General features: G+C 32.0%; 1 protein-coding gene and 1 non-coding gene across 2 annotated transcripts; both read right to left on the bottom strand.

Moving 5' to 3' along the window:
* Window positions 1-6,261: 6,261 nt before the first annotated feature.
* On the bottom strand, window positions 6,262-6,334 carry TRNAK-CUU (transfer RNA lysine (anticodon CUU)). Its single transcript has one exon. It is a non-coding gene; the product is annotated as a tRNA-Lys (tRNA).
* Window positions 6,335-9,274: 2,940 nt separating this feature from the next.
* LOC111022650 (GATA transcription factor 26) lies at window positions 9,275-17,014 on the bottom strand. Its single transcript, XM_022299834.2, has 8 exons — window positions 16,445-17,014; window positions 14,283-14,654; window positions 13,267-13,702; window positions 12,433-12,505; window positions 12,070-12,173; window positions 11,785-11,971; window positions 11,589-11,688; window positions 9,275-9,892 (listed from the first exon to the last, which is right to left on the bottom strand). The coding sequence occupies exons 1-8, from the start codon at window positions 16,482-16,484 to the stop codon at window positions 9,582-9,584; spliced, it is 1,623 nt and encodes a 540-aa protein (XP_022155526.1). The 5' UTR covers window positions 16,485-17,014; the 3' UTR covers window positions 9,275-9,581.
* Between the last annotated feature and the right edge of the window lie 2,414 nt (window positions 17,015-19,428).

Below are 19,428 nucleotides of genomic sequence, written 5' to 3'. Positions count from 1 at the left end.
ACTAGCTTTAAACTCTCTAAATTGTTGTGAGACTTTTAAAGTAATACGAAATTGAAAAAGAAAGGACATAAGATTATTACTATTATAATTATTATTACAAGAAATCTATCAATCTCTTTTAGTTTTGATAAAAAAAAATGTAAATATAAGATGTTGGAGGAATTACGAATACAAGAGGTAATTGTAGTGAATATTGAAAAATAAACACCTAATTAAACGTCGTGTAGCTAAAACCACTTTGAAATTAGAGGTTGAGCAAAAATAACACCATTTTCACCAATTGCTCTTAAAATAGTAAAGCAGAGAAAATAGTGAATATAGATATGTTGAATAGATGTGTCTTGAGAGTGCAAGAAGAGTAATAACTTAACATAAAAAATAAAAATTAATAAGTTTCTTTTAATTTCTTGATAAAACCTCTCCATCCATAACAAAAGATTTGAAAATGGTATAAGCTCATGCCACTATAACCACAGTAAAATGTAACGTTGATAAAGTTGGAAGACTAAAAAATGAAATAACTAAGAATAAATAGTTAAGCGTTCTTCCTGCGGTTGTAACAGAACTCAAAAGAAGCAATATCTTCCTAAAATTTAGAGGTTTAAATCTCTCCCCTCTTGTCGAATTAAAAAAGTTCATTAAATTTGTAATAAATTTATTTTAAAAAAAGATAAAAATAAATAAAATATTACTAAAATCCACGACCACAAGATTAAGAGCCTTACACTCTAAAAATTGAACTGGCACGTTAAACCCCGAACCAATAAGAAAAAATGGTTTTTTTATTACATAAGTTAATAGTTAGGGATTACAACTACTCTGTTACTTAATATTTAATTTATAAATTAATAAGTGTTGATAGATTTTTCTTAAAAAAAATAATTGTTACATTAATATTAGGTCTAATGATAACGCCAGAACTACTTACATTTATGTAAAATTAACTATATCAATTGATATTTTTATTTCTCCATAAATTTGTCTTACTTCCTACAAGATTTTATTATTTACATTTCAATCATCCACAACACAATCTATTTTACCTAACTTTCAAATATTTTGAGTTTTTAGTTTTTTTAATATAGAACACTCCTGTCAATAATGATATTTGATCTTTTTTTAAGTTAAAAAATACATTTAATCTCTATAATAAAAGTAACAATTTAATCTCTAAAAACTAATGATTTAATCTCCAATTAAGATACATATGTACAAATTAAAGTGATATGTTTGTAAAATTATGGATTCGTTAAAGGGTTATTAAAAGTTAAAATTTTGATCGGTTTAGGCTTTAAAAAAATAGGAAAAAAGAAAAAAGGCTGACATCGCAATGAATTTTAGGGACTCTTGCCCTTCACACTCAGTGTTGTTTTCGAATTATCTCATCACCAAGCACATCGTGCACGATTTGGTTCTCTACTTTTCTTTTTCTTTTTCTTTTTCTTTTTCCAAACACTAAATCGGTTTAAATCGACTAAGCTTTAATTGACTAAACGTATCCTAGTTTGACAGCCACATTAGAGACTAATTTGTAATCAATTGCAAAGGACAATGACTAAAACATTACCTTAATAAAATAGAAATATTAAAGTAAAACTTCGTTGTTTGCAAACTAGTAAAATGTAACTTTGATGATTAAGTTAGTCAAAAAATATATATATAAATATTGAAATAATTTAAGTTAGATAGTTAACTTAAAAAAATGTTTGTCACTAAGCTCAAAATCACGGCTACAAGGTTAAAGAGTATTCATTCTATCAACTGAACTAAATGGCCTAGTTAACCATTTTTTGAACCAAAAAGAAAAATTGATTACTTTATTAAACTGCGAAATTCGAATCCACATCCACAAAATTAAGAGCATTGCATTCTACCAATTGAGCTAGATGGACTTGTTAATAATTTCTCCGCAAAAAAAAAAAAAAGAGTTGGTGAATTACTTTATTATATAATTTAATAGTTAGTGAACATAGATACTTTTATGTATTGGTTAAGAGCTTGCGTTCTACCTACTAAGTTGGACGGACTTATTAATAATTTTTTGAATAAAAAAGAAAAATTGGTTTAGTTAGATGTTACTTGGGACTCATCTTTGGTTGGAGGTTTTGTGCTAGACTTGTCATTAGGCCGCCCAATATCTATCATCTATATTAATGATTGATTTTTTAAGAAAAGTCTATCAACGTTTATTAATTTATAAATAAAAAAATGAAATAGTACATGGTTGTTCGCTATTAAACGATCTAATAAAGTAACCAATTTTTCTTCTTCGTTTGACAAATGATTAACAAGCCTGCCTAGTTCGGTTGATAGCATGCAATGCTCTTAATTTTATGGTCGTGGGTTCGAGTTAATTTTATTTAAATATCAAAATCCACTCAAATATCTTTGGTTGAAGATTTTTGTGTACTTGAAATATTATGTAAAACTAGTAGAAAAAAAACCTATATTGGGCCTAATGATATTAAATTTGAAATGTGATATCTAAATAAGATTTACTAATAGTAAACCTAATGATAAAGGCCAGACTAACACAAAACTAAAAAAATTGTTTGTTAAGAGTCTTGCACTTCTTCGCTAATTTCTAATATATATAGATATATACATACATACATGTATGGTGGAAAAATAAGGCATGTTGTCAACATACAGGTGGGGCAGTGGAGCAGCAAGCTCGATGACAAAGTTGGTGGCACAGAGAGTAAAGGAGAGATAGGCCAACAGTATATGTTTGACTTTCTACCTACCAAGGTAGATTTTTTTTTATATATTTTTATATTAATTGTATCATAAAAATACACATTATATGCACCAGTTCACCACCTATTTGTTTATTTGTTCACCGCCGTATTTGTTCATTTGTTCAGTATCTGTTCACTGTATTTGTTCATCATATTTGTATCTGCAATCTTGAGTCTTGTTATTTATATTTCTAAAATATTTTCTTGTTTAAGTTTTGGTATTTCGATTTCTACAATGTTTTTTTTTAATTTAATCAATATTTTTTCTTAAATTAGTATAATTCTCTTAGAAAAATATTTGAATTAAAAAATATAGGTAAAATTCTCAAAATATTTGAATGATACATTAATAAAAAATATAGGTATGATTCTTTTATAAAAAAATAATAAATAACATAAATAATATAGTCACTTAAACGTCATGGAAGGGTAATTTCGTACTTAAAAAATTATTTTATTTTTACTTATCCTTCAAAACTCATAGTTATTTGACTATTTTTTGAAATGACTTATTTTAAATAGACATACGTTGTTACTAAAAAAAATTCATTTTTTCCGATATTATTTCATGGATTATTGATCTAAGTGGCCCATCAAATTCAAATGTAGCTCAAATAACTTCTTTTTTTTTTTCCATTCACCATATAGTGGGCTCAACTACCACAAGGTTAAGAGCTTTGAGCTCTAATGAGTTAGAACAACAATTCTATGAAAAAATAAATTTTGTTACTTTATCACATAATTTAATAGTTAATGAACACTATTTCAATTATTTTATTTACAAATTAATAAGTATTAATTGACTTTTCTTGAAAAAAAAACAATCAAAATTAGTACAAAACTTCTCACAAAACACATCTATTCAAAGTTTCGAAGTGTGATATCTAAATAAAATTAATAATATCAATTGATGTTTTTATCCCTCTATAAATTTGCCTTCCTTCATATAAGATTTCATTTATTTGGTTTCTTAGATTTACGGCAATACAATCTATTTTACCTAGATTGTTTCAAATATTTAAAAGAAAAAAATTTAAATATAAGACATTCACTAAGTATTGTTTCTTGATGCATTATAGATATAATGAATAATCTCCTCTTCTTAAATATTTAAGTTTGTAGTAACCCTAAATACTTTGATTTTTTTTTAAATTAACATATATAAATGAAAATTTTGTCATTTTGGATCAAATCGTTCAGGACTAAATTATACCTTTTACATGCCCATGATCAAAATTCGTCTGGAAAATATTGGGGAACAGAAAAAATCGCCCACCGTGGGGTTCGAACCCACGACCACAAGGTTTAGAGCCTTGCGCTCTACCAACTGAGCTAGACGGGCTTGTTGATGAAACACAAACACAAATAACTTATTTTATGTTTTATTTCAATTATTCTATTTACAAATTAACAAGTATTGATAGACTTAAAAGAAATAACAATCATAACATTAAGATTAGGCCTAATGATAGAGCTATAACTAGCTCAAAAGCTCCGTCTTGAAGTGTGATATCTAAATAAAATTAATACTATCGATTGATATTTTATTTCTCAAAAAAATTGTTTTACTTCATATCATCAGATGTCATTATTCTCATTTCAAAGATTCATGACAACACAATCTATTTTATCTAAATTATCTCGAATATTTTAAATTTTTTTAATATAAAACACTTGTGTGTCAATTTTTTTAGTTATATACATATATATACATATACATACATACACATATATATACATACATATACTATATATATATATATACATTTTTTCCCTTAATATAGAACACTTGTGTCAATAAAGATATTTGGATTCTATTTAGTTATATATATTGTGAAAAAATGAGGATTTTATTAATTTTCTTTTTCCTTTTTTCTTGTTTTTTTAATCAAATATTGAATAAAAGGAGAGATAAAAAAGAAAAAAAAACTCTATTCACTATTATTTGAGTCCTTCTTATATTTAACGTTGGATTATTTTTTTTTAATTTATTTGTTAAATATGAATAAAATATTTATTCTTTCCTGTTTCAAGCTTTAATCGCTCTTTCATAGTCCATTTAAAGTAGGTATGAAATTGCAAAATAAAGAATATTAGATTATTACTATCATAATAATAATAATTGTCATTATTACAAAGAATCATCCAAACCCTTTTAGCTTTCATAAAACATACGCAAATATAAGAAACCTTGTTGTTTAAAGTAAAAAATATATGAAAATGATATAAGTTCATACCACGAAATGCCATAAAACTAAAATATATTATTATTGAAATAATAAAGGTTAAATAGTTGTCGGTGTTCACTCACTGACTTAGATCAAAATGGATCTAAGTTGGATTTTGTTGGATTTTTTCATTACAATTAACACTAGATTCCAACAATTTTTAAATTTTTTTTTAATAAATATTTGTTTCTGTCAATTTTAAAATTGAAAATTTATTATTTTATGAATATTTTAAAAATCAAATAAATTATAATTACAATTAGATATGGTTTTTTTTCCTTTGTTGCATATTTTTGAATTTTATTGAAGTATTAACTATTTTGGTTAACATAAACACAATAATTCAGATATATATTAATTAGAAAGAGTAATCAACCACAATCAGACATGTCCATTTTCTCTTCGAGACCTTGGATGTAGAATATTCGTTTAAATTTCGATAAGGATGGTGAAAGTTTTTTCTTCCACCCGCCTCACCTTATATTATTATTGTCTCTATAATATAACTGTACTAAATTCTATATTCTCTACCCATCCAATATAGAGAGGAGGATTAGACTATATAAATGAAATTTTATCATTTTAAAATTAAGTCATTAATTAGAAAATTACTTAGCAAAATATTTAATTAAGAATTAATTTTAATTCTAACTCTCGAAGAAGAAAACAGCCAAATCCATAATTTCCAACATAGTATGTAAAAGATGAAATTGGGAGGAAAAAGATCCAAAGGAATTTTTTATTAAATAAAATATTAGTTATCCATTTTTTAAAAAAATGAAAAACAAGAAAGATTACAAGAAAATGAAAAATAAAAAATAAAAAATAGGAAAAGAAAGTAAAAATAACAAAGATTACAAAAACAAAAACAAAAACAAAAAACAAAAAATATTACGGAAAGAAAAAAAGCAAAAGATTACAAAAAAAAAAGAAAAATAAATAACAAAAAGATTAAAGAAAGTTAAATAAAAAAACAAAAGATTAAAAAAAGTTAAATAAATAACAAATAAAAAATATTACAAGAATGTAAAAAAACAAAAAATAACAAAGATTACAAAAAATAAAAATAAAAACAAAAACAAAAAACAAAAAATATTACAGAAAGAAAAAAAAAAGCAAAAAAATTACAAAACAAAAAGAACAAAAAAGATTACAAAAAAGATAAATAAATAACAAAAAGATTAAAAAAAGGTAAATAAATAACAAAAAACAAAAAGACTAAAAAAAGTTAAATAAATAACGAAAAAACCAAAAAACTTACAATAATAAAAAAATATACAGAAGCAAAAAATCGCCCACCGTGGGGCTCGAACCCACGACCACAAGGTTAAGAGCCTTGCGCTCTACCAACTGAGCTAGACGGGCTTGATGACTAATTTTCACAATAAAATTATAATATTCAGTTGTACATAGCACAAATATCAAAAGACAAAAAACATTTAATTTTATTATAAAGCTCAGTCGAAAGATTCGAAACCCTAAATTTGGAGCGAAAATCTCAGACCGATTCCAACTCAATGGACGGATACGATGACGATCCCACTGGCCCACACGCCCACCACCGCATTCTTCCCGACTCACCGGAGAATGTCCTCCGTCGCCGCCGCCCCTTCGCCGGCGACCCGAAATCCGACTCCGACTCCGACGAGTCCGAAGCGTTCCGTATAGAGTCCACCGGGATTTTCATGCTTTCCCTCCCCGATAGCTTCGAAGAGAAAGACGATAGTACTCCTCATCTCTTCCAGACCCCGCCGGAAGAGTTGCCGCCGACCGGCTCCGACGGGCAGCGACCTGTAGCCGTGGATGTTCCCGTTCTTCGTTGTGAAGATGGTGCAGAGTTGACCGCTGAATATATGGACGATGGAACGGCGGTTGATTTGGGGAGGGATACGGATGTAGGGTTGTACTCGGAAGTTCAATCGACATTGGAGACTGGCGAAGGGGAAAAATCTGTAGAAATTATTGGTGTTTGCAGAAGCCGGATTTCCGGTTCTGAAGAGGACTTTGGATTTCGTGAATCGGAGGTCTCATTGGGTGAATCCTCATCGAAAAAGTTGAAATTATCCGAACAATCCTCGCGTCCCAGCTCGTATTTTCCGGTTGATGCGACGAATTTTGGTGGAGGATCAAAGGTTGTGCCGGCCAGTTCTGCGAGTCGTAACAATGGCGACGAAGACTGCGGTGGAAAATGTAAGTTAAAAGAAATGGATGATGGGAGGGTCTCCAATGGCGAGAATGGTGACATTCTCTGCAATTACAAAGAGAAATCGGCAGAGAAGAAAGTGAAGGAGAGTATCAAGAACTCTGGAGGGATGGATGATGGGAAGGTCTTCAATGGCGATAATGGCGTAATTCACTGCAATTACAAAGAGAAATCTGCAGAGAAGGAAGTGAAAGAGAGTGTGAAAAACAATGCAGCAGGGAAGAAGGCCAACACCTCTGAAGATCCTATGGTGATCACTCTTTTGGAAATCCTAGAGATGCTCAAAGGAGGAGAAGAAAGTGAATTCGACGACGAGAGTTTGTCGAAGCTCAGCATTTTGGACGTGGTTCAGCGCCGGGGAATGACGTTTCCCCGGCCGGAGTGGTGGCCACCAGAAGTCTGAGCAGATGCAGTGAGAGGAGGTTGTGCAGAACAAAGAACACTGGCATTGATTAGCAGCTGTTGGTAGTTAATTTATTGAACCCAACATGGATCAAAAGATTTCTGGTTATGGTGTATGGATTTTTTGAGATGACCATTTCTTTGTCATGGGAAAAGAAAAAGGAAAATCCTTTTGCCTCTCTCACTTTTGTAAATTTTTGTATGGATTGCCATTGATGGCTTATAAGTTATTATGAAACTGTTTTGTGTTGTCTGTGCTTTTTTTCTAGTTTACTAGTTATACTTCTTGCAAGTTGTTGATGGCAAAATTTGGACCAACAAAGATCATTGTAGAACTAGTCCAAAATCCAGAACTCTATGTCCTTGGCTAGTTAGAGTTAGCTTACTTTGTTTTTTTTCCTTTAATTCAATGGTGTGGTGGGGATTCGACCCACCCGTTCAATTCAAATTGATGATTGTCACATTCCTTGATCGTAGAAATAGAGGATGTTGAGCATTAATGTAGTGATGTATTATTTTACTTCATGGATCTCTCATCATTCTTAAATTATTGCTAATAGGGCGAACAATCATATTAGAATTCTTCTTAGTGTGATAGAGTGACCCACTAGGTAGTATAGCGACATGTTATTGACTACATTTTTTGTGCACTAGCCACGTCTTGTCAAGTCTAACTAGTTGTCATAAAACCATTTATTGGTGCTTGTGGGACGTGTCCTTTTGAGCTCCTTGAACTTGTTTCAAGTGCTTGAGTTAGACAACTTCTTAAAGTGGATTGCAAGCACGGGGACTCACATGGGCTAAGTGGCTTCTTAGTCTCATCTTGATTAGGCTAAAAGTCTACAACTCACTTGGGCTAATTGGCTTGCTTTAGAATGCTGACATCGTTGGTAGTGAGGCAAGGTATCTATCTAGTCGAAACATGCTAAGATAATAGGACGACTATTTCTCATTTTAAAAACTCACGATAACAACACAAACACAAACTTCTCTTAATCCTCCTTCAATTCTACTATGCAACTTTTTTTTCAAATGTTCTATCCTAAACTACATATTTCTTTGGCTTCATACTATGTGAGAAAATAAAAGGTTGGAAATAAAACAAGCATCTCCTCCCCCTCCTCTTCATCTATATAAAGAAAATTATGTATCTTCCATACTCTACCACCCAACTATTTTAGGTTGAAAACTAGTAACTTTTCAATATTTCAACCAAGCAAGAAAAACCTCTAAAAGGCATGCCTGGTCTAAAACCGATACGGTATAACTTGCATTGCTTAGAAGTACCGACAAAATATTATTTTCAGTCCTCAACTTCTTAGGCAATTAGAAACTTTCTCAACTCATATTCATATTTCAACACTCCCCTTACATCTTACATGGACATCTAGATATGACACAACATATAAGCTTATTTTTATTTTTTATATGTATATTTTTAGTACAACATGTGGGAGTGAAAATTCGAACTCACGACCTTTTAGTCGAAGATAGATGTCTTAAACAGTTGAACTAAGCTCAGGTTGGTTGAAATACAAGCTTATTGATATCATACGAAGAAGACATAATATTACAATGTTTCAACACAATCAAATCTAGGAGACTCAAGAGTTAAGTTGATTAGGTAGAATAAACTTACAGCTTTTCAATTCTTCAACAAACAAATATATGATTTATCATTGTTATGCCTGAAAAAAAAGTTGTGCAATTCCAAGCCAGAAGAAAAACTGAACATTATTGTGCAAGTGAAAAATGTACTACCATGTACAAAAATCTAAAACTTATCACTTCTGAGATGGGAGCTATCTATTACAGTCAACTGTAGCATTTACAAAAAAGCCTACCCAAATCCCCCCTTATAGCTGCAAGTTTATAAGGGTGATTCAAGGGTAAAGAAGAGAAATCAACCATAAACCAACACAGAGACTATTTTCTTTTCCCAGTTTCACCAAGCAAAAAAAGAATATACTTTTTAAGTTATGGAACTGTGGTGGTTATCAGAAATTGTCAGCGATGCATAAGTCGAAAATTTACCGAGCTACTACTATTGCTTGCCTGTTGGGCACCAAAACTCAGGGTTGGGTGAAGGAGCTCTGCTTGTGGAAAGGAGCTGTTTGACCTCACATCCAGCAGGAGATCCTGGTCAGAACTTTCCCCATCAAAATGCAGAGATTCCAGGGTGAAGGAACCTCCATCAGAAGGTAAAGTAAATAAGCTTCTTGGACTGAAACAAGAACCGTCGCTATCGACGAGTTCCTTGCTTTCCGTGCTTGTCTTCGTCATCACCCTTTTCGGACTCTTCATCGTTGTCTTTGTTTCTGGAGATGAAGAGTGGTTTTTTAAATCAGCTCTAAAAACAATGTTAGCTTGTGCAGACATTAAAAAGATTGAGAACTAAAAATGATAAAAGTTGTCTACTTCTTGATCAAAAAGGTTAAACAAATGTTTGCAGTTCGAGAGGGAGAGATTCATTTTTGGTGTAGATGATCAATACCACTTCCTTCTGTCAACTGTTGCAACAGGAGTGGCTGAAGTTGAAGCTATAGGAATCGTGGAGTCAATTCATGTAAGGCAATTGGGCCCCTAGAAGGTTGCTTGTTAAGGAACTAGACATTTATATGGAATGATCAGTGACAAAATCTAACGAAGGATGAAGCAGAAGATCTCTTTGAAATTAGCATGGTTCTCATAGACATAAAGACATATATTTTGATATACATGAGTATCTTGGCCAATTTATTAATTTGTTTGTGCCTCTACTAATCTTATGAGACTACTACATTTGGTTACAAACATTGATTGATGGCCACCATGATTTGAACTAGTTCCTTTTTCTCATTGGTGCAAACATTAAGAATATTGCTGAAAAGTTCCATTTCTTAATTAGACGAAAGGTGCTCATGTTTTGTATACACCCCGTTTCTTTTGTAGTTTGATGAACTATGCAAAAGTCCATTGTCTCTATCCTCTTAGTCTTAGCCTAGGTAATGGTAAGAGTTCTCCCTACCTGAACGACAGAATAAATAAGCATTTAGGGATTTGTTCGATCCATAATTACAAAGTAGATCAAGCCTCTAAAACCGAACTCTTTCTTCTCTCTGGATTCTATCCATATCTCATCTTCAATCAGAATAATCTAGAATTCTTTTCCAATTACGTATATTAACTAATGGTATCCCTGGTAGGAAGGAAGAAATAAAGCACCCCGCTGACTTTTTCCTTTCCATCTCTAGAAAAAAAAAACAAAAAAAAAAGCTTTTTGTTCTTAGGAATGAACTCCAAGACGCAACTCTTAGTTTTTGTTTCTGAAGATGAAAAAAATTGTTTACTTTTTTTAGATTACAGAAGATAATTGTTCGTAGAAATGAGCTGATAGACCAACTAGAAAGATCACTTCATACTTCTTATAAAGAATCTCATAATTTCCAAAGCAACTGGAAAGAGATTTTTAAAAAAGAATTTAGTTTAGATGCAGGAACTCAAGAAAAAAAAGATGATTACCAACAGAGAGAGAGAGAGAAGAGAGAGAGAGAGGAGAGAGAGAGAGAGAGAAGAGAGAGAGAGAGAGAGAGAGAGAGAGAGAGAGAGGAGAGAGAAGCAAATAGTCATTTTTTGTGTTTCCATTTGTTAATTGTTGCAACACAAGTGCCTAAAGAGCGGATTGTTTATGGCAGCGTGAGCATTATGTTTGTCAATTTAGTCGAAATAGGCTGATAGGTAAATTTGGGTCAAGAGTTGAAAAATCGTAACAAGTGCTTCTTTCAGGGCAGAGCAAAACTGGTGTTTGTGTAAGGGAAACATGAATGTCCAAGATGGACAGATCAAGGAGATTGGATGGTTGTGTGTACAAATGAAATAAAGGGACTGAGGTTGATTAGTTCAAGCCGTAGTATACTATCACAACGTGGGAAGAAATTATAATCCGATTGAAAAACAACGATTCTTAGTAATACTAGAGATCTTCTAGAGATGTAGAAAGATGCAAGACTCTATATATGGAAGATATTCACTAACCTGAAAACTTTTTGTTTTGGCCATCAAGCAATCTCTTGGAATTCATGAAGCTACTTGATGCAGCAGCAAAACCTTGAACAGGCTCTCCACTACTACATTTCTGCAGCTCATAAAAATGTTTATTTAGTCACTATATACTATCATTCTTCACAACAAGTTCATCAGGAGATCACCATGATTCCCCATAAGGTCTGACCTTAAGTAGATGATATCGTTCCACCCATTTTGATTTCGACAAATCCCTCAACACAAGTCGACTCAAAGTCTTGCAGTCTTCTCGTCTTGCACTTCGAAAGGAGAAATCAAAGACTCCTTCAGTGAGCAGCTGCTTGAAAGAATTCAAATTCTCCTTGAACTGAGGGCTGTCAAACATGCTATTCAAGCTGCATTAAAGAATATAAACAGTAAGCTTTGGACAAATCCGTCTTCTGACTCATCTCATTAATACAAAGATGCTGTAAAAGTAAGCATAAAGATTAACCTGTCTGGTAGCTCTTCAGTATCAACAGAAGGCAGATACTTCATTAATGCTTGCTGATCTTCACTCGTCAAATGCTGCGTAAACTCTCTGAAGTTTAGGATGTCCTATATCAAAATGGGCCAGATTATAACATGAGTAAAAGAAACAAAGAGTGGAGATGGTTCGTATTTCAACAATGCATGTTCCAAATATTAAGGCTCCTTATGAATGCATATATTCCATCAAGGTCGAGGGATTGTTAAGAAGATCATTTTGACCACAACTAAGAACGCCTTTCCAATTTCAGATTATATATATATATACTAGGTATCTAGTCTGCCTTTTGAGCTAATGTCAAGCTAGAACCATAAGAATGCAACTTACAGTTAGATCTATATTACACAGAGGAGAATTATGATTTCCAAGTGCTTGCATTTTTTCTGAATGAGGCTTGTCCCTGAGATTACAAGCAGGAAAAATATTAGTTCTGTGCTTGAAGGTAAAATACTTGGAAGTTCTCCTCTAACTCTAATAGTGGAGTTGTAGAATTGTTTTTAACCATTACTGAAAGTTTTAACTATAAGCTAATATCGTCAGCATAGCTAAACTGATAAAGACATATATCCTCAACCAAAAGGTCGGAGGTTCAAATCCCTGCCCTTACATATTGTTGAACTAAAAAGAAAAAAAGAAAAACAACTATAAGTCAATATCCCAGTGTTTAAGTCATATAATGAGTAAAGTAGGATTAACAGTGATTGCATTTGTTGCCACTACCATGCTGATGCAATCAAGCATCAAGGAATCTAGAAACTCTAAGAATCCTCAAAATAACTTTTATTGTTCCCCTCTATCTATAGAGAATTTAGGCCTGCTAATCCGATTAAACTAACACAATTGACCGACTCAAACAAAATTACAAAATAACCCCTAATTATACACATAATATGCTACATCACATGCAGACCATGGTGGAGAAAAACAAGTAATTTTTTTCCTCCTACAAAATCACACAGCAAGACAAACCTTCATTTTTTGGAATATACATACATACATATGTATATATGTATGCACAAATCAAAAACTCCTACTAACTTACCCTGAGCCAACTAGAGTTTAAAGTTCCAAGCTATACAGTCAAAATGAACTTATTTTCCAAGTGATAAACCAGCCAATGCTGAATTAAAGTATTTGAATTCAGTTCAGTACAAAGCTTACCTTTTAATTTGCTCCTGGATGAACCCCTGTCCATTAGGGTGTTTTCTCCCAATTCCAAGAGTAGACAAATTGATCATCTTGTTCTCAGTTTCACCACGTACAGGAAGGATGGACGATTCTGAATAAGCCTCATTTACAGAGAACTGTTTATTATCAACTGAAAGTGAGCTTGCTTCTGACTCCTCCTCTCGAGCAATTGAACTTGGATGCCTCATGAGAACACTTCCATGTCCTATCTCTACAGAGACCATCGGAATTTCGCTCTCAAAAAGCAAATCCTCCTCTGAAGATCCAGAGAAGTATGACTGCTGTTCATGTAAAATGGAGTGTAGATCTTTAGTGAGTTTCTCAACTGCGGAAGGATTTGAACGACTGACACAGGTCCTCTTCTTTTTAGAAGGCACTGTTGTCTCCCATGCCGTCGATTGTGAGGGGCCTGGCCAAAAATTAGAAATAGGCAGATATAAACAAAATGAACAGATTAAATTTCTGCAATGAGAAGCTTTTATGCTGGAAAAAGAAGTTATTGCACAAAGAAAGAATCAGAAATGAAATACCAATAAGTGTCAGATACAAAACTAATTTATACGGAGCTTTCGTTGACAATACTGAATAAAATTCAACTGTCGTATGAGATGCCCCACACATACAACATTTTTAACATCATTTGTTGATGTAGTCACAATATTCATAAGATACGCACATATGAGGTGAAAAAACCAGACAAGCAAACACTGTTGTTTGTGTCAGTGTCATATATGTCCAATTGGGAAATGCCTGAACTTTTAAGGACCATTGAGTACATGAGTGTACCATTTTAATCTTTCTTGCTGTTCTATCCTAATTTCCACCAACTCACAAACGAGTTTTGTATAAACGGTAATTAAAACGTTTATCATCTCATATTCCAATTCAAAGCTTCCATCAAAAGCATTGATTTGTTTGTGATTCGATCAATGCAAGTATTTTTAAGTTTTGATGATATTGATCACATGTCAACTGTATAATTGACCAACCTGTCAAATCACTTGCATCCGCACTGCCGAATTGTGCACAGCTCTCTGAGTTTGATATGGCTGATCCAGAACTTGATCTATTACTTGTATCTTCCTCCACTGCCTTGTGGAAGCTCTGATCATGATCAGGGATAACCCCCACCACAACTCCACTGTCTGGATGCTGCTTTCTTTTAAGCGGTTTCACTTCTTTGATCTTAAACATTGACAAGTTCTTCAACCTAGATATCCTTTTATCATCATACTCGTCAGGATCTGCCCGAGCATGAAGAGGGGTATAGTTTGCTAGAGTTCCCTTTGTCCTCCAGCGAGATCCACATGCATTGCACAATACTGGCTTGTCGGGAGGCCCATTGCGCCAAAGGGGTGTGCCTGTTTCAATTCTCGGTCTTCAGGATATATTACTAAAGAAACTACAATTTCAGGTGTGGAACAAATATATGGAATTAATGGATAAGCAATGTATGTGCATGGCATGAAAGGCAATGTAACTTAGAAAGAAAATATGCACTGAAAATGCATTTGCATTTCATTCAGAAAAAATTACATCCAAATAGGAACATACTTTGAGGACTTGTGTTACAGTTACGCCAGTTAGTCACTAGTAAGCCTTCTATGTCAGGCAAGAGCAACCTAAGAGCAGCTCTAAAACAAGGAAATTTCTTGGGGCCTCTACAATGACATAATTCACACCTATAAAATATCTGACAGCTCAAAGGAGTTACTGAAACAAACCTCAATGCATGCTTTGGCTAGGTTGGAGTACCAAAATAAAGGATGAAGAATCCAAAAGTCAATGACTTAAGATGAAGCAACTCTCAACTGAAAACTCTAGTGGGGATAGACAGAGTCAGAACTCTTCATTCGCATTCCTTTTGCCAAACTTGCTTGTTTTCAAGCCAATGAAAACTTCCTCTTGTATGTATTTCAATAGTCAAGAACAACATGATGGAAGAAGCAACTTTTTCAATCTGTCCTCTGTCTCCTTGACCATTTCACTCTCTAACCTCAAAAAGTTAAGCAGGCCCAAAAAAAAACTAGCAAGTATAAATCGGAACAAGCTCTTGCAGCTACTACACTTTGATTAAAGAAAATACAGTTTATGCGCACTCAAACTTCTGCAAGAACAATCATCCTCAGCTCTCGAAGGCCAAATTCATCTTTCTATACAAGAAACCTTGATTATTTCAGGTATCTGAAAACTTGAAGAACCCTTGCTTGCTGCTATCAGCAATATAATGACCTCGACACTTTGAGGATGTGCAAATGAACTATACGTTTTATCTCATATGCAGCAATCCAGGAAAGTATGGGTGAGTTAACAGCTTGGGAGCCAATCAGAGATACAAAAGCATAGGAGCCAATTCATATTTTGAAGTGAATGCTCAAAGAGGCTAAAGCTAAGCTAACTAAGCTTTTATCTGTGCTTTCAAATTGAAACTTTATTTAATTATGTCATTGCAGCACTGACAGATAATGCCATGGGAGGTGCCGAGCAGAAACAGCTGAGATACATGGAGAAATAATTCAGAACCAAGGCATTCCAGCATTATAAGGGGATACAATGTGGCCTTCACTAAAAGATAGTTTTCTTAGATGTCGTTGAGAAATTAGTACAAATTTAACATAATGTCAAACTTCATATTTGGGTTCATTAGCACCTCAGCGGAAATGGGAAAATGATGGGGATGAAATTTAGACTCAATACGCAAATCATTTAAATTTCGAAGAACTTGCAGCTATGACAAATGTTAGAACATCAAAAGGTGTATCAAGGGAAGGGAAAAGAAAAAAACAACAATCAAATACGTTATGAACTGTTTGAAGAGGGGAAAATCGTCAAATCTGACCGAGTAGCTCAGAATTTGAACTGATTGGACATTAAAATCAGAAGCAATTATATTGAATATATTCTCATATGTATAGAAAATTAGAAGCTAAGCACAATTTTGAATTTCCATTACTCTTTTTAAGAGATTTCTTTTGCTCATTTTCATGGTTATGTTCTTTCCGTAACTGAATTACACATATGCGGCAAGTAAAAGCAATTTCCAAAGCGGTGTATTGATGATAATAATATTATTATTAGAATCCAGTTTCAATCCTTGGAAATAGAGCACAGGGCAAAAAGGAAAACCAAAACTGGAGAAACAAGAACTCACTTGTAACTCCACAGTGATAGCAAGGCCCTTGCTTGCCCATGTCCTTCTCTTTCCTTTTCAAAAATTCCTCCTCAAGTAGATAAAGAAATTACAGAAGAAAAATTGGGCAAAAACTAATTTATTCACAAAAATTGATACAAAAATGGAAAATATGATTGGTTTTTTCTCTTCAAGCTTTATATGGGCGCAAGCTACTGGGGGGCACACAAAACCCTTTTCTGCAAAAAACCCACCAAAGGAAGATTGCAGAAACAACCAATAGCTCAAAGACCCAGAAGAGTTTTGCCTCAAAAAAGGGGAAAAAAAGGAGAAACCAGCAGAAGAAGAAGAAGAAGAAGAAGAAGAAGAAGAGGAAAAATCTGAGAGAGAGAAGGAAAAAAAAGCCCAAAATCAATCAGAAGTGAAGAGATTAAAGATGGGTTATTAATTGGGAATCTGTACAATCCAGTGGAAGAGAAAAGACCACTGCAAGAATCTCACAAATGGGTGTGGAAAAAAGGAAAGGAAGGAAGGTGAAATGGTGGGAGAGGTGTGGGTGTCTGTGTGTGACCTCTTCCTTGTTGTATTGTATATGAAGTAAATGTTCAACTTTCCTTTGCTTTATTTAATTTTTTGGTGGGTTATTGAAAACATCTTTTCTTTTTTCTTTTTTCCTCTTTTTTTTTTTTCTCAATTTGTTTTTCCACCTAAATTTACTTTATGTCAAATTATAGTTTTGGTCATTTAGTTCCTAAATTTTAGAAATGTTTAGTGGATCCCACCTCGTTGCTCTATCTAATAGGTTTGTTAATTTTACAGACCTCAGAGTTGGATGATTGAATTTGTAATTTTACAAGCTTGAAATTTACTTACGTCAGATGTTTAGTGGGTCTCAGAACTCTCAAAGTTCGATACTGTATCTAACAAGTTAACAAACCTTAAAATTGGAGGAACGAATTTGTAATTTTACAAAGCTGAAATTTAGTTTATGTCAAATTACAATTTTAGTCTTTCTTTTAAAAATATTTAGTGCCTCTGTCAATTTTCACCATTCGAGATTGCATCTAACAGGTTTATGAATTTTACAAATCTAAAAGTTAGATGGCTGAATTTGTAATTTTTCAAAGCTGAATATTATTTTATGTCAAATTACAATTTTAGTCTTTTCCTTCCTGAATTTAAAAAATGATTAGTGGGACCAACAACTTTGACCGTTCAAGATTGTATCTAACAGATCTTTGAATTTTACCAATGTGAAAGTTTGAATGATTGAATTTGTAATTTTTTTACCAATAGAATATTTACTTTAGGTTAATTTACAATTTTAGTCTTTTTCATTCTTGAATTTTAAAAGTGTTTAGTAGATTCTACAACTCTCAAACTTTGAAATTGTATCTAACAGGTCTGAATTTTACAAACTGAAAGCTGAAGGACTGAAATTGCAATTTTACAAACCTAAAATTCACTTCATGTTCAATTACACTGTCTTTTTTTCCCCCTTAAATTACGTAGTAATCCATGGCTCTTGAAGTTGCATCTAATAGGCAATTTAATTCCACTAACCTGAAAGTTATGGGAATAATTTGTAATTTTACAACCCTGAAATTTACTTTATGTCAAATTATAATTTTATTATTTTTTTCTTGAATTTTAAAAGTGTTTGGTAGGCTCTAAGATTATCAAAGTTCGAGATTATATCTAATAAGTCTATGAAACTGAAAAGTTGAATGATTGAATTGGTAATTTTACAAACCTGAAATTTACTTTATGTAAAATTTTAATTTTAATGTTTCAATTCCTTAATTTGAAAAGTATTTAATAGATCCTACAACTCTCAAAATTTTATGTAATAGATCTACAATTTGTACGATGAAAATTTGAGGACTGAATTTGTAATCTAACCTTTATTTTCTAAAACAAATACATAATATCCCTATCAAGCAAGAAAAGAAAAAAAAGAATTCAATTTTTTAAAGCTTATAATGGCAAGTGAGGTGGAGGGGAATATTATTATTATCAATTATTATTCTTGCGTATGTACTTGTTGACTATAGATTTCTCTACTCCACGTCTTTTTCTTCTATTTTCCAAATACACCTCAAAAATTATTTTACCCAATTAAGAAATTAAAAAAAATATCTCTTTGAAGTTTGAATTTTTTAATAATTTGAAAATTATAAATAGAGAAAATTGTATAGATTATAAAGATTTGGGATATAGATACTAGTTAAGTTACAAGTTATTGTAAGTTTTATGATGTATTTTATTAATTATTTGCTTTCAACAATTATATTTGCTTATTTACAAATTTTTAATATATTTTTCATATTTTTTTAAAAATAAATTTGAATTTTTCCCAAATTTCAAAACCGTTTAGAAATTACTTCATTTTAGTTTTATGAGTTTTATTTAGATTTTAGAAACCTTTTTAAAAAGTAGATAACAAAACATATAAATGTATAGGTGTAAGTAGTATTTATAAGCTTAATTTTATGAACAAAATAATTATCAAATTGGACTTAAAATTTTGAAACTATAAGTTGATTTGATGTATTTTATCCATATAGGTTCTTCAACTTTAATTAATTTCAATTATATCAATAATAAGATTTTTTATTTAGTATCTGATAAATTTAGGTCGTATCTATTAATTAGAGATATGTGACACAATATGACAATTAAAAGGTATAAGATGGACTAATCTCGAGTGGGCATATAGGTCAAATTGGAAATTTAGTTCTCTAAGCTCTAAACGTGTCTCATTAGTCTACCCTTGTCGAAATTAATCCCATATGACACTTTTTAAGCGGTTACATTGCACGATATAATATCTAATTAATACAATATTCAATGTATCACCTAAAACTAACCATTAAAGAGGTATATTAGATGCAATATTAGAAATTTATGGATGTAATTAAAATTTTTCAAAATGCATGTACCATGAAAGTTTAGAAGGACTATTGTTGTAATTTAGTTTATTATTAAATTAAAAAAAAAAACAT

The sequence above is a fragment of the Momordica charantia genome (assembly GCF_013281855.1).
Source record: "Momordica charantia cultivar OHB3-1 chromosome 10 unlocalized genomic scaffold, Mcharantia_2.0 BLBB01000010.1, whole genome shotgun sequence".
In the NCBI taxonomy this organism is placed as follows: Eukaryota; Viridiplantae; Streptophyta; class Magnoliopsida; order Cucurbitales; family Cucurbitaceae; genus Momordica; species Momordica charantia.
The sequence above is the reverse complement of the archived record's forward strand: the minus strand, read 5'-3'. Positions and strand labels throughout refer to the sequence as shown.